The following is a 15,655-nucleotide window of genomic DNA, read 5'->3' as shown; positions in this document are numbered from 1 at the left end:
AAAAAATTTGAGTTTACTGCTCCTAGGTGAAATGCGTAGCGCTAATAGGGCTGCTGGGCTGTGGTGAGGCAGGGATGGTAAGGGAATTGTTTCATAGCTAGTTTTTTGTATTTTCTCACCTCAGTACTCTGTAGCCTTCAAAAATTATTAACACGTGAAAAAAAAAATCACCAGAGATCTTTGTGTTTATATTTATATTCTAGTTAATTTCTTTCTTGCTAAGTTAAGAAAGTAAGCAGGGACCATTAATGTCATTTTTACCAGAATCCCTGGAAAAGCTGTAGTGGCTCAACAGTTTACTTGAAAGTCCTTTGTTTACCTTGAATTTCAGATGTAGTTTATTGCAGTTATGCTCTGGATTTTTCATAAACTTTACTGTCTAAGAAGTATGAAATCCTAATTTTATTAACTTCTGGAAATGGCAAAGATTATCATAGGTTATAATGCAGCAGTAGATGTGGATATTTTATTAAAGGTTTGGATAAAGTAGGCTTAGGTTTACCGTTAAAGGGACAGCTGACAAAAACTATACATTTTTATTGTTAATAAAAACTCTGTATTTTTTTATAGTCACCTTATTAAGCACTGATATTTTCTCTCATTATAAGAGTAATGGGATTTATTCCCAATATTAAAGAGGAGCCATTTGGCAAGTTCTGTCCAGTGCAAGTTTCTTTGTAAAAGTGAGTTCATATTTCAAAGAGGAAACCATGCCATTTTCAAACTGCTTTGTAACAGACACAAAAATATACGGCATATTTAATGAAGAATATTTTATATATTAGTTAAAACAAATGTTTGAGGGCTTGTTTTCCATTTATTTACTTATTTGGCAATGTTTACTGAGATTACCATACAGAAAGAAATTTTAAAAAAACCAAACCCAACCCCCCAAAAAAAATCCAAACCAAAACCTCTTACATCATACATGAATTAACCATGATAACTACTCCACATTTTGCATACTCCACATTTTGCATACTGATTTACATAGCAAACTTATTTGAATAGCAAATTTATTTGAAAGTTCTTAAACTGTTAGCCAGTACCAACTGAGCATCACAAGTACTATTACTATTACGAAGTAGTTAAGAGCAGATATATTTTTCACCAGCTGCTAAAATCATTGCCTGTATACTACTGAGTTTCCATACATTTGGAGAATGTAATGCTGTTGTCTACAGCAGCAAGTAAACTGAGCAAAATTTAATTAAAGACACATATCTATGAAATATGAGTCTTGATTATACCTGTTCTTCATTCAGCACATTCCACCCATGTATGTCTTTAATATATTGGGGTTTTTTAATGGGCAGTCATGTGTGACAGCCATAGATGGATTATTATGTTTAGCCTTTTGGAAGACCCAGAGAGCTGCCCCTGCTGTATGTTCAAGTAACTTTTCAAATGTGCTTTCAGGAGCAAGTGCTGAAGAGCATTTTACCCACACATCTGTGGGGCTGATGACTTTGCTGGTTGTGAGGTGAGTTCCCTGCCCAGTTTGGTGTATAACCACACAACTGATATTCAAGCAGAATAATTATTAGGGATGAGGAGGAGAGCATACAGTCATAGGAGAAATGGTCAATGGCAGGAGAACGGGATAGCTACTTGCTGCAGCAGAGCTACTTTACAATAGTATAAAATGTCTGTGGGACTCTGGCCTGAAAGACAACCCAGCCATGAGTTTGCTGGCATCCGTGCTAGGCAGTTCACTTCGGCAGGAATCCCAGCTTCAGGCAAAACCTGAGAGCACTAATGATCCTTAATTACTCTGAGTAGCCTCACTTGCCCATTTTTATGAGGTTTATGCGCTTCTGTGTACATATGTGTGTCTGCACATATATTTCATTATCTGGCTTAATCTACAGATGACTTTTTGAAATTAAACCTCAGCTTTTAAAAATATAGTTGTTTATTTTCATTGTCCAGGTGATAGACCATCTGAGACTACACCAAAATTTCTCTTTTCTAGAGAGTCTCAATTTGTCCAGCTTGCTTACTATTGTGAAGGGAGGAGTTGCTATAAATAGACCTCTTAAAACCTTCACAGCCAGTTTAAAAAATAATCCAATACTTTAATTAAAGAAAAAATATAGTGTTTTAGTTTAGAGCTTTATCTGAGCATTAATCAGCACAATATTAAGAACACAAAAAAAAAACAACCTACATGAGTTGACATTTTTGGATCAAGTTCCACCTTCCTGATACTCAGACACCTCCGGGACCATTAAGGTTTAGATTTATAACTGGATGTGCAGGGTTTCTTGGTAGTCTAAGGAATGTGAATGTAAAAGTGACTTTTACTCTGCTTTCCAGCACTGCTTTTAGAAAGCACGAAAGAGGTGGATGAAAACTAATGAATCATAACTGACTTAGCGAGTGAGTGATATCTCTTGCATGCATATTTCTGTATGCTGGTCATGGAGATATTTAAAAGTGTTAAAAGAACAGTTTAGATTTATAGCTTTATTTATCATTGTTACTTCACTAAATTTGGCTAGATACATTAGAACTTCATGTTTCATTGGAATAGTACTTTAGGAAGTAAAGTATTACTATATGGTTTTGCTTTATTAAAAATCTTGTCAACACTAAAAGTGTTAGATATTGATAAAGGGGTAGGCTTCTTGGCTGGTTTGTTGGGGTTGTTTGGTTTTTTTTCCTTTTTCACTGCTGTTTATTACAGTGAACCAGTAATATTGCAGGTAATTGTTCACATAATGGAGTGCAGAGGTAGTGAAGAATACTCAGCATAAGGCTTGCTCTTTGTACACCTGTCACAAAATAGCTACAACAGCTCCAGTTCTGTTCAGTGGTATGGACTGTGAATCACAATCAGAAAGATGTTCTGAATCCTGAGGAACCAGGCCTAGGGACTGCTCCAGGCAAATGAAAAAGGGGAAAAAACAATGGGCAATCAATCTTATATCTGTCCCAACCCACACGTGTAATCAGAAATTAATAAAAGGTTGCAGCATAGCAATTATAAAATTGTAATTTTTAAAACTGCCTAAGCTCAGTGAGACAAACCTTTAAAAGTAGTATTTCATATTTGTTTAGACAAATGCCAAGCCATTCACAAAACCATGTCAGATTTCTGCCCTTGATCTCCTTGTCAGTGTGACTCTTAGTTATCTTGTAGGTGTGTTTACTGCAGTAGTTTCAGGACCACTTAAGCAGTAGAAGTATTGGTTAACAGTGAGAGTGACTGACAGTCTCCTCCAGAACTGTTTGCTGGTCAGGTATTTTATGCCTAAGAAATGAAACTGTCTCTAAAAAGAAATGTAACTTGACTTTCATGGCAGAGTTTGAATGAAATATGACCTGCACATTCAGCCATGTGTTCCTCTCATTGCTACACAAAAGTTCCATCATATTGTATGACATGAATGATACTCATGTTTGTCTTTTAACAGCCATGTGAAAACATGAGAGGTAGCTTATATACATCAGAAGATGTATTCTTATTAAATTATTTTCTATAATATCTGTCTGTTGAAGGAAACAGCTCTCAGGTCACTTCATTAACGTTAGTGGTGGAAGAAAAAGAAATAAAACCAATTCCATATTGTCATTGACAGTTCCAATCTTGTTAATTTTTTTTTCTAGGTTTATATATTTTCTACATTCTCAAAAACCTCTTTGCCTAATATTCCAAAAGGATTTCTAAAGCTTTTTTTTTAAATCCTGTTTCGGAAATAGATGATGTTCAGTTAAGCACAGAAAAGACACTCACGGAACTGAAGGACATTTGGTTGCAGCTCCTTCAGTGAGCGTTCTTGTAACACAGCACATGTGCATGTCTTATGTGAGTTTGAAACAAGATGACCTAAACATGAGCAGACAGGGAAGGACTTCCATGCATTTTCTTTCCTAGCGTAGAAGTGAAGTAACTATTCTCTCATTCTATAGGAAATTAGGAAGGTAGAAAGATACTAAAGGTAAAAACTGTGGGTTTTTTAAATATATAGGATTCAGATTGATGTACGAAACTGGAAAAATTAAGGAGAAAATATCTTCTCTAGAAAAATTAGTAACACAGAAGGGCTTTGCATGTTGATGAGATGAGACTGTTCAGTGAAATGGTTACTGACTTTCAGGCAAGTGATACATGAGAATCCTAGCTCACAACGTGTCCCTTTTCATTTTTTCCTGCTTTTTTTTTTTTTTTATATTTAAGCTTTTACACAGTGAATTTAATATATGTTTAATACAAAAATGACATTAAATGAGCTTTGCAGTTTCATGTTTCAGGAGCTTTCTTCATTCAAGGAGGGTTTCTTTATTTCTTTGTGGAAAGGTGCTGGCTTGAGATACATAACAAATAGCAACTATTTGGATATTGTTTAGAATGGCAAATGCTGTCCTAATTAATTCTGGAGAGTAGGAACTGTCACAGAATCGCAGGTTGGAAGGGACCTCAGGGATCATCTAGTCCAACCTTTCTGGGAAGAGCACAGTCTAGACAAGATGGCCCGGCACTCTGTCCAGCCGACTCTTGAAAGTGTCCAACGTGGCCGAGTCAACCACTTCCCTGGGGAGATTATTCCAATGGTGACTGTCCTCACTGTGAAAAACCTTCCTCTCATGACCAATCGGAATCTCCCCAAGAGCAACTTGTGTCCATTCCTCCTTGTCCTCTCCATGTGACTCTGCGTAAAAAGGGAACCTCCATCTTCTTTGTAGCTACCCCTTAAGTACTGGTACATGGTGATGAGATCCCCTCTGAGCCTCCTTTTCTCAAGGCTGAACAAACCCAGCTCTCCCAGCGTATCCTCATATGGCAGCTTCCCAGTCCTCTGATCATCTTGGTGGCCCTTCTCTGGACCCCTTCCAGCCTGTCCACATCCTTTTTGTAGAGCGGGGACCAGAACTGTACACAGCACTCCAGGTGTGGCCTGACAAGCGCTGAGTAGAGTGGAATGATGACTTCTTTATCTCTGCTGGCGATGCCCTTTTTGATGCAACCCTGTTGCCTTTGATGCATCCTGTTGGCCTTCTTGGCTGCAGCAGCCACTGTTCTCTCATGTTGAGCTTTCTGTCCACCAGAACACCCAGGTCCCTTTCCAGAGAGCTGCTCTCCAGCCAGGTGGATCCCAGTCTGTGCTGCACTCCTGGATTATGTTTTCCCAGGTGCATGACCATACACTTGTCCTTGTTGAACTTCATAAGGTTCATGTTGGCCCACTCTTCCAGCCTATCCAGATCTCCCTGCAGAGCAGCTCTCCCTTCTGAAGCGTCTACTTGCCCACTCAGCTTGGTGTCATCTGTAAACTTCATCAGGCTACACTTGATGCCGTTATCCAGATCACTTATGAAGATGTTGAAACTATGTATGCATGCATCTCAAGATAAGACCTTTCTAGATGCTAAAAGTAATAAACATAGTTTGAAAGACTATTTACTGTATTTGCAGTGTTATCACCATATCTACATTTTTTTTCAGTATTCATGGGATTCCATATGTAAGATGGGAAATTCTGAATTGAGTGCAACTTTAATGAGTAGCAAAAAAGCCATTTTTAAGAATGTTTTCTGTCAGTCATGTATAGCTTCTAGCACAAAAAAAAATATTGCAGCTTCCCTGAGAAAGTGACATAAAATCACGGGGGGTTTTTTATGTCACAGAGGGATTATTGTGAGAAAGACAGGAATCCCTCACCCAAGCTGTGATTTCTCTTGCTGAAATTGCTGCATTCTTAACTAGTACATAAAATGTCAGGGGGACCGCAAGAGACAGCAAAAGAATGGCATACTTCATACAAATCATCGGTAAGAACAATAGCCTGTTGCAGGCAGGATGATCTACAAAGAAAGGCACCAGCCTTATAAAGCAAGATCAACTAGTTGTGACAGGCATGTTGTCTACGCTCCAGTTCTTGCTCTCTGCTCCTCCCCTTGGCTTGTCCCTGCTCCCCACCTTCTGTAACAATTAGCTTATTATCAAGACATAATTATAGGTACTTCCTTACCCAGGATTGCCCATGATGGGGATGAACAAATTGGTTTTGTGTCTCTGGTGACTTGGCTACAGCTCTCAGTGGGTGCTCTGCTTAAGGATCTTGATAGCTGGCAACACCTTCTTAGAGGATTTAATTGAGCAGTCACACTGTGACATACAGACGGTTTTTGTAAAGGCCTACAGCAAAGAATGACTTCCAAACTGCTATTCTTTGTCAAACACATTATACCACTCTTGTGCCTTCATTCACTGACTTCTCAAACATGACAGAAGATACAGCTGCTGGTCTAGAAATTTTCAGTTTCAGGAACAGGGGGAGAGGGATAGAGGGGAGGGGGAGAAAGAAATCAGTCACACAAATAGAATGGTAATTCACTGCATTAAGAGATATAAAATTAAATAAAAATCTCTGTTAAAACTTTTATGTAATTATCAGGTCTTCACAGACTAACAGTCAGCTCATTAATTTAATGAGTGTTATTTCACCTATAACATTAATGTGGTTTACTGTTTATTAATGAAACATTAACTTGAGGAATGTCATTCTTTTAAATAGAAACACTCCATCTCTATCTCCACTTACATAGTTGTCGCGGTTTAACCCCAGCTGGCAACTAAGCCCCACACAGGTGCTCACTTGGTCTCCCCTGGTGGGATGGAGGAGAGAATAGGAAGGGTAAAAGTGAGAAAACTTGAGGGTTGAGATAAAGACAGTTTAATAGATCGAGCAAAAGCCATGCATGGAGGCAAAGCAACACAAGGAAATTCAGTCACAGGCAGGTGTTCAGCCATCTCCAGGAAAGCAGGGCTCCATCATGCGTCACTCCCAACATCCCCCTTCAAGCTTCTTCCCCCAATGTTATACACTGAGCATGACGTTATATGATGTGGGATATCCCTGGGGTCAGCTGTCCCAGCTGCGTCCCCACCCAACTCCTTGTGCACCCCCAGCCCACTCACTGGTGGGGTGGGGTGAGGAGCAGAAAAGGCCTTGGCTCTGTAAGAACTGCTCAGCAGGAACAAAACCATGCCTGTGTTATGGACAGTTTCCAGCACAAATGTAGAACATAGCCCCATACTGGTTACTGTAAAGAAAATTAAGTCTACCTCAGCTGAAACCAGCACAGCAGTGATTGGTATACTGTTAAAGATTGTAGTGTCTCTGGTATGAGGATCGCTTTACAGATTTTTTTTAGAAATATCTCAGGATGTGTTCATATCCCTGTGTGTAGCCTGGATACAGTACAGTGTTCCCAGCTGTGTAGCTAGGGCTGGTGAAGTATTTCACTAACATAACTCTGGTATGACTGCCTGGTAACCTGCCCTGCTGTACTGGTGTCAGCACGGTACTGCATTACACAAAATAATACTTTTCTTAGCAGTGTCACTGTACTGAGTTATTTGTCATTTCACTTGATAATTGTTCACTAGTGTGCTTGGCATAAGCATGTGCAGATGAAATTTGTTAAAAATGTAAAGCTGGTAGGAATTTCTAATATAGAAGAGCCTGGTATGTTATCTGGGAAGAGATGGATGGTCCAGGAGATTGAAATAAAAGTGAATTAATGTTAGTAATGCTAAGTAAAAGGTCATGCTTCTAGGAACTAACCAGAATTCAACTGCTGAACAGGGATTTATCAGGCAATAACTTAGAGAAGAAAGATATGGGCATAGTAAGTCCAGTGGTGCAGTTGACCATTGGATGACTATAAAACAGCAGGAATATATAGCTGTATAAAAGAGAAATACAGTCGTTGGACATATAAGGTGAATTATTAAAATATATAATTATAGTGCAAGCCATTAGCAAGTCCTTGGTTGGAATAATCACGTTGTTCAGATATATTCACATTACTTACAGAGTTGATAGAGAGATAGGCACCTCTGAAAGATGGTTTAGAGCAGGATTTATGAAAGCTTCAGAAAACTCCACTCCAAATTCTGGCCTTTTGTTAAGCTAAGTTTTGGTCATATCCTCTGCAATATATGGTTTTTAGTCATTTGCCTCCAAGAAAGATGTAATTAAATTGTGGTAAGTAGAGTGTAGCTCTGCTGAGTCTATCAGTAGAACGACCACACTGGCAGAGTGGCACGCTAAGCTTAATGGAGTGATAGCAGAGAATGAATGTGACGACTTCCAGTGAGGTTCGTGTTGAAAAGGAAAAATCTGCTAATGTTAAAGAATCTTGATGAGAAGGAATAACAAAAAAAGAGGTGATAGGTTGTTTATAAAGAAATTGAATTTAAATAAGGCAACTTCTGTCTGTGTGAGAGAAATTCTTGAACAGCCTTCAAAAATCTTATTAGTGACAAAAGATACACATTTCAAATGGAACTGAATCCACTTTTGAATAGGTTAAATTAAACGACTGCTTGTGATTGCAGGTACCTTGTGATGTGACAGTTCATTTCCATTCCTAAATTCATTTGAAATCAGTTTTTGATGAATCCACAGATATCTTCCATTGAACAGCAGCTTTGCATGGAAATTGTCTTTTTTGCTGTACAGGCTGAGCTCTATTCAATGAACTCTGTGCTCTCCTTCCCCTCCCCTCAAACTGAATCATGGCTGGTCACTCCCTCTCCTACTCCCAAGGGCTGGGAAGAGTTCGTGCCATCTTTGAAAAGTTATTAACACCAATGTAAAAAAAGATCTATTCTCATGTAGACAGAGTTATAGCTAGGCATCAGCCTTAAATTTCTGATAATATTAAGGGTTTTTCAACCTGGTAAAGTTGTGATGATATTGTGACATAAAAGTTCTAAAAAGATTTTTGTTTTACAAACTCAGTTTAATAGCCTTCACCATCTAGTACCAGGTTATTAACTCTGTGTGTGTTATATGACTTGTAATTTTGAATTATATCTATGTCTATTTAAAGTACTTGAGTTAAAATTGTGGTAATATAAGTTACAACTGTGTCTGTATCACCTGAACCAAATTTTGTGCGAGTTTATGGTAGTAGTAGACTCAGTTACAGTTTGGTGTCTAAAGCTAGAGAGATACAAAGTTCAATTTAATTCCTTGATTGGTAGAGAGAAATAGTTGCCGCAGTTGCAAGGCTGTTCATAAGTACGTTTGTGATCAGCGCAGCCTTGGTTGCTGTAAGTCAGAACTGCAACTGGGCCCAGCCTCCTCCCTCAGTGGCCCCTGCAGCCCCCACGCTGCCAAAATCCAGACCCTTGCTTCCAGAACAGTGCGTCACCAGTGAGAAGAAGCTGGTGAACCCTTCCTTGTCATAGTTTACATAGAATGTGTTCTTCCAATTTCTCTGTTACTTGTCACACCATGAAACTAGGCTGGCTTGTTTTCAGAGCATATCATGGTAATTGTCTTAAGGTGCTAGAATAGTTTAAGGTTGCATTACTCTTCATTTCTGTTCAGAAACAAATTAAAAATTAGTTAAAAATATACAAATATTTTTCCAGTTCTATTTTGTTTTGTTTCCTGAATTTTTACCCAATATTCCTGAATGCTACAGTACTCTTAATTTATACCTGGTTTTGTTTTCTGATGTGCGTGAGAGGTGAATACTTTCCTCACAGTGTGAAAGACAGCTCTCTTCCATTTGTTCCCTCAAACCCATAACAACCAATAGCTGTCAGTTACCTCAAAAGAAAATTAATCCCACTCCTGTTTTGTCGAATCAATACTAATGCATTTTTCCTGTAATTTTCAGGTTTTGACAACGCTGGCTGCCAGCAAAGCTGAGGTAGGAAATCTTGTCTTATACTGGAGGAATGTTAAATAGCTGTTTGTGGTTTTGATAGTGGGGCTAGCTTTCTCACAATTTGGGGGTGAAAATTTAAGAGGCTCCACTATGGCATTTTTGCAGTTTCTAGTGTTTAATGAGCCAATCTTTGGAACTCTTGTCTTGTTATAACTATGTTTAAGCTGATAAAGTCCTCCTAGCAAAGTTTTATCATTATGTAGGTCTTTCTGAAGATTTCCATAGCATTGAAACCACATGGTTCAGAGCTTTGTTAAGCGTGTGTTATAATTTCCCATCAATAGAAGGCGGTTATCTGACCTTTTCCCTATGCCTTTCAATTGTTCTACTTTGCTTCACAGCAAAGAAGGTATTGTATCTGTTCCAAAGTTGGTTCTGGTGGTGGGCATGCATTCCTCCCAAGTCCCCACCTAGCTTGGCTCCCTTATCTGGCGCCATATGACATGAGCTGTTTGAACACACTGGGATGTGAGAGTTTAGGCCTATGACAGAATGCTAGCAGAATTCTTGTGAAAGTCTGGACTGACATTAACTGTGTTGTATGTTGCCTACATTGCATGCCTGACATTGCCATAGTTTAGATTGATCATTCTGGATTTGCATTTATTTTGTCAGATTTTCTATTCACATGTGAGGACTTTGCACAGTCTTAATGGGGCTAACACTGTTCTTAGAGGTGAAAATATTATGATTATTGGAGTATATGTTGAATAACTGATTGCTAAAGTGAAAATGGCAGTCCTTTGTGAACACTAACGTGTTATACTGATTTTCTCTCTTGAACACTGTTGTTAAGTCACTGCACTTTTAATAACTGACAGATATTTTTATTCAGTGCACAGTTACTGACTCATTTAAATGTAATGTCAATTGGAAGCTCAGAGTGTTTCTATAAGAAACAGGTCTCAGACTCACAGTGGGGAATTTGTGATATACTCCAAAGCTGGTGTTTAACTATGACAAAATGTCCAAGTGACTGTAACTGCTGTAGGCAGATAAATTTTTAATATGACCCTTTGGTAAATTAAATTGCACTATTAAAGAGAATAGATAAACTGTGCTAGTTATTTTAAGGAACAAGGACACAAGTCCACTTGCATACTGTAAAAGAATCACATAATTCATTTTTATTCAGATTATGACTGTAATATTAGCATTCAGTTTTGCTGATCTGATTCAATTGTGTACTTGGCTCAGTGAGTTTTGGGAGAAGTATTTGTGCCTGAATTTTTGCTGTTGTGCTATTTTGAATGCCTGTTGCTCTTACATGAAGTGTCCACTAATAGTTGCTTTCAGTTCTTGTTGTGTAATGGGATGTTTTTGGATTTAGATTTGTCACTGTACAGGTATTACTATCAATTTTACTCCCTTATAAAGTCTGTTTTCTCATTTATTTGTAAAAAGTTTCCATACACTTTTTTTTTGTTTGTGAAATTTCTAGAAATATCACAAGTTTCTGAGTTGGTCAGTTGTGTTGCTTTGTTTGTTAGTACTTTCACCATTTGAAAACCTTAAGAGAGTTAACACGTTTGGTTGTTCTTTAAAAAAAGCTTATAACTGGCCTTTGTGATTTAGCCCATGGACCAGCCGACTTAGCAGGCACAAATCTATACATAAGAGATTATCATTAGATGCTGTTTGTCCCACTCATGAAAGTGCTCAGAAGTGCCAAAGTTCCCCAATAGAAGGAAAATCCTAACTGAAGGTAAAGGATAATGAAGTGCTTTCCTGAATCAGGACAATAGTATTGTTTGTAAATAGTCCTACTGAATTAAGTGGAATAACTCACAAGAATAACAACTGAAAAGAAAAATAGGCATGCTGAACTGGCTGCTGAGTTTTTCAATTAGAGGCAATTTTCAACCTGAGGGAAATGGCTTCTTTGATATAATGGCAAACTTCCCAAGATTTCTTTCTGGGACCGACATAGTGCACTGTATATTAGATAATACATAGCACAGTTTTGGTGTATTTTGAGGCTAATATGCCTTAAAAAACTGTTTGTGTGGATGACATACAGGATGTTTCCTCAGGTTTGAGAATAGTGGCCTCATGCTTTGCCTGATATATTTTTTTTGTTAACTCTTTTGTCTTTATGAACAGTTCTGATAAAGATACAAGCCAAAATAGCCTTGGTTCTGGCTTACCTTTGTGTCTCATCTTAACTCATTGGAGCTCCTCAGTTCTTTACTACCGTGTAGTACTTGTGTCGCAAGTCCTCATCTGATTTTGAACAAAAAGAATAAAATACATATGTTTCTTTTCTAAAATCTTTCGTTAGAACTACTATTTGGTTGTTCTTGAACTGTTGATCCAGGTAGTCTTGAAATATGATTATTCCTCTTTTTCTTCTTATTTGGCATGGCTGTGTTCCCTTATTGAATTTCATATGAAGTTTGAATGAAACCATGGCATGTTTGTGTTACTATCAAATCTTTTAGGAAGATACAGACAAGCTTGTTTTCTTTTTTTTTTTTTCCCCAAATGTTTGTTGCCATATACCAACTGTAGAGAAACAAGTACATCCAGAGGAAGCTGTCAAGTAATCCAAAGACCTTCTATCTTTTAACACAAAGGGGCAACAAATAGTGACAGTCAAATCTTCAGGCAGTGAAGCCTTCCATGAATAACTGCCAGATCTGCCTACATTGCGTCTTTTAGTGTCACAGTCTTGTAAAAATGCAAGTTAGAAGAAACTTAAAAAAGAATAAGTGGTGCATATGTGGTCAAACATGAAAATTTTTGTCACAAATTACTCTCGTCTCTTGCACAATAAAATACATAATGGATCATGTTAATGTCATTACAAAATGGGCCTGAGAACAGTCTCAAGTACACCTATACACTGTATAAATTACCATAACATACACAATACTTCATAATACAACTTTCATGTAATTCCCTGCAGCAACACAGTTTGAGGAATGACTTTTTTCAGGTCTGCTAACTTTAACCTATACAGGTATATGGCAGTCTAGTCTTTTTATTGCTTTTTTTGAATATACATTTTTCCCCTTCAAAAGTCATCTCATTCAGTAAACTATGTGACTTTTTCTAGTGTCCTCCTTTCTAATTATCTGTTAGTATAAATAATATTTTTCTTGAGGAAAGAATCATTTTTTATCCTCTTTCTGAAACAAAAGTTGTTACCAAAATAGACAACAGAAAGTTGCTTATGATTCCTCTTTTCCTCCCCAACATTTGAATAAATGATATAGTGAAGTTCAAGGCTGCCTTCTTGTGAGAAGTTAGAGGTTGTGCTTCATTGGAACAAAAATTTAGTATAACTGTGTAAGCTCTCTGCCTGCTTTTATGTGAGCAGTGTCAAGGCAGCCTTTTTTTTTACTCTCATAAAGAAAAGGCTGCCAATATGTCTCAATAAAACTGGAAATAAAAATCAGCTCAAAGCCAAGGCGGTTATTAAATCAGAGTTTAAGGAAAACCTCAGAATAGTAAGCAGAATATAGCTCTAAGGATAACAAAACAGTGACTGATTTATACTGCAATCTATATGGTCCTTGATCATCAGGAAATGTCATTGTTAAGCCCTCCACTTTCCTTACATGGAAGGAATAGGTCAGGCCTGGTGAGTGGCGTGTTTCTGAAAAGACCAATAAATGTATTACACTTCAGTCATCCTTTTGCTGCTTTGTGTGCAGGATGGAGAGTGGGGGAAAATCCTCTGACAGGACAGACAATTGTTTCATTTATTTTTTGTTTGTAAAATATTTATGAAAAATCATGTCTGCTTGTGGTGCTGTAGAAATATGTTTGCATGAATGATGCGAGAGATGCATATGCAAGGTGTCTTAAGCAGATACGGCCTGAAAGCCATTCAGAGCATTTGTGCTTGCTGATATTATTGTCTGTTTGCACTACACTAATGCCTAGAGGCCCCAGTTGGAATCCTAGTCTTTCAGATTGTGTACAGGCATGTGTTACACAGTCAGTATTTCAAAGGTCTTACGCACTTACGTAGATAATACATAAAATGGCTGGAGCAAAATGAAGAAAGTCACAGAGCAGGTCAGTAGCAGAACAGTGGGGTTTCATTGCCAACAGGACCATATTATCTGTTTTTCCTAGTTTTAGTCCCAGAATGAACTAGTTAATTTTTGAAAAGAAGTCAGTAAAAGTGTGTGTAAACGGATAGCAGAACCTCCTAAGAAAATATGCATCTACCAATACTGTTCTACTATTGTTGTTTTGGTAGTTTGCAGTGTGCTCTGTTCCTAGTAGGCTTATAATTCTTTTTGCTAGTGTATGAGTAATTTTTAAATCTTGTTGGCTGACTGACTTATTTCCATGAGAAAGCTATGATATCAATGGAAACTTTATTTGGGGAAACATGAATACTTGGTTTGATGCTCATAGGATAAATTGCAGGTGTTGTATTAAAAATCCATGGTAGATAAAAACATGTCATTCTGTCTTCCTCGCTTCTGTGCCCTGCTTTATTCTCCAAAGCACACTTAACATGCAAGGACCTAGTCTGCCATCACTCCAGGGTAAGTACGTGCTCGGGACAGAAGACATTTCCATTTCTATTTTCAGATTGTTTTTTCAGAATGAATGAATGGATTACAGCCTCTCCCTTTTCTCATGCATCAACACTTTGCATCAGCCAAGGAATTGATTGAACCTATGCATTGTTAATCCTATTCAGCTGTACATTCCCTGTTCCATAAAAGAGGAATGAGGCATTGAGTGATCAATCATGACTCATAAAGAATTTGCTATTTGTATTTTTTAATGTTAATACCTTTAATTTATGTAGTGCAAGAAATATTTGCATTTTAAAGAACAGTACCAGTTTCTATACAAGTTGTAGCCTAATGCTTTCTATACAGTCATAATTATTATTATTTTAAGGGTTTTACCATCTCTATAGTTTGTAGCTTGACTTCAGAATTTATCAAAAAGATCATTATTACAGTAAGATGGTCCTTTTTGCTTCATCTGTTGTAATCCCTTCAAATTTAATGGAGTCATAAGCTGTCACAAATGGTGTATAAATAGTTATCACTAGTTTTAAAAAAGATAATTGTGATAAATTAATAATTGGTTACTATATTACCATTAAGAATATTCATAATTTTAAGTGTAAATTCAAGAATTATGTGTGGAAGTAATTTTTACTTGTCAAGTTTTTAGAAGATAACAGTTATAACTGTGCAGAAGTTGTTATTTTGATGTTTACCCATAAGTAGTTTCCACTGAAAAGTATTTTACAAGCATATAAGCTGAGTAAGGGTCTGAACTCCCACTGAAAGGTGCCTATGGGCACATAAAATCCTGCTGAGCACCTACCTGTGTCTTCAGATACCTAATAAACTCTTGATTGTCAGTGACGGGAACTCCCAGCTGTAGCAATTATCTTGACAAGTTAATATGGACATTCCAAATGTGGCAGAAAAGAAATTCATAGCAGTGCGTGCCTGGTAGGTGACCTCTGAACGTGATTTGAGTGCATCTTCCGCTGAACACTTAAAATACCTGCCTTCATTAGTATTTGCTAGATTCCTCTCCAGTTTTTATTAACAATGGCAGAATCCTGGCTACCTTTAATAGTTTAGAGCTTTAACCACATTAGTTACACATATAAGCATAAAAACTATACAAATGGATGGGAAGCAATTATAGGAAATTTCCATCAATTTTTTACTTGAGTATGAATTTATAGGATCGTGCTCCTTCAATATGAAATCCTCTACGGTAATTTTAAGCTGTGCAGTGTGAGACGCAGTCTTGCTGTAGCTGCTACTGTAAAGTTTAATTTGCTGCATAAAATATGAGAGCTATAGTGAAATATGAGCCTGGAGAGCAACTCTTTTGATCTTGAGTAGTCAAAAGGTTGGCACGTATAATGTTATGAAAATAAATGATGTCAAAACTGTAGGATATAATTTATGGTTTGGGGACTACACTCATAGAAGCAGAAGCTTCTACCATTGAAAAG

At 37.5% G+C, this 15,655-nt stretch overlaps 1 protein-coding gene across 1 annotated transcript in view; it reads left to right on the top strand.

Moving 5' to 3' along the window:
* Positions 1-15,655, top strand: part of RBFOX1 (RNA binding fox-1 homolog 1) — a 1,436,581-nt gene that overhangs the window by 394,331 nt on the left and 1,026,595 nt on the right. Inside the window, exon 6 of the mRNA XM_075105333.1 lies at positions 9,646-9,678. Within this exon, the coding sequence (XP_074961434.1) occupies positions 9,646-9,678 (33 nt within the window). The remainder of the gene's footprint in view (positions 1-9,645; positions 9,679-15,655) is intronic.

This window comes from Phalacrocorax aristotelis, chromosome 10, assembly GCF_949628215.1.
Source record: "Phalacrocorax aristotelis chromosome 10, bGulAri2.1, whole genome shotgun sequence".
NCBI lineage: Eukaryota > Metazoa > Chordata > Aves > Suliformes > Phalacrocoracidae > Phalacrocorax > Phalacrocorax aristotelis.
This window is presented reverse-complemented; position numbering and strand designations above follow the sequence as displayed.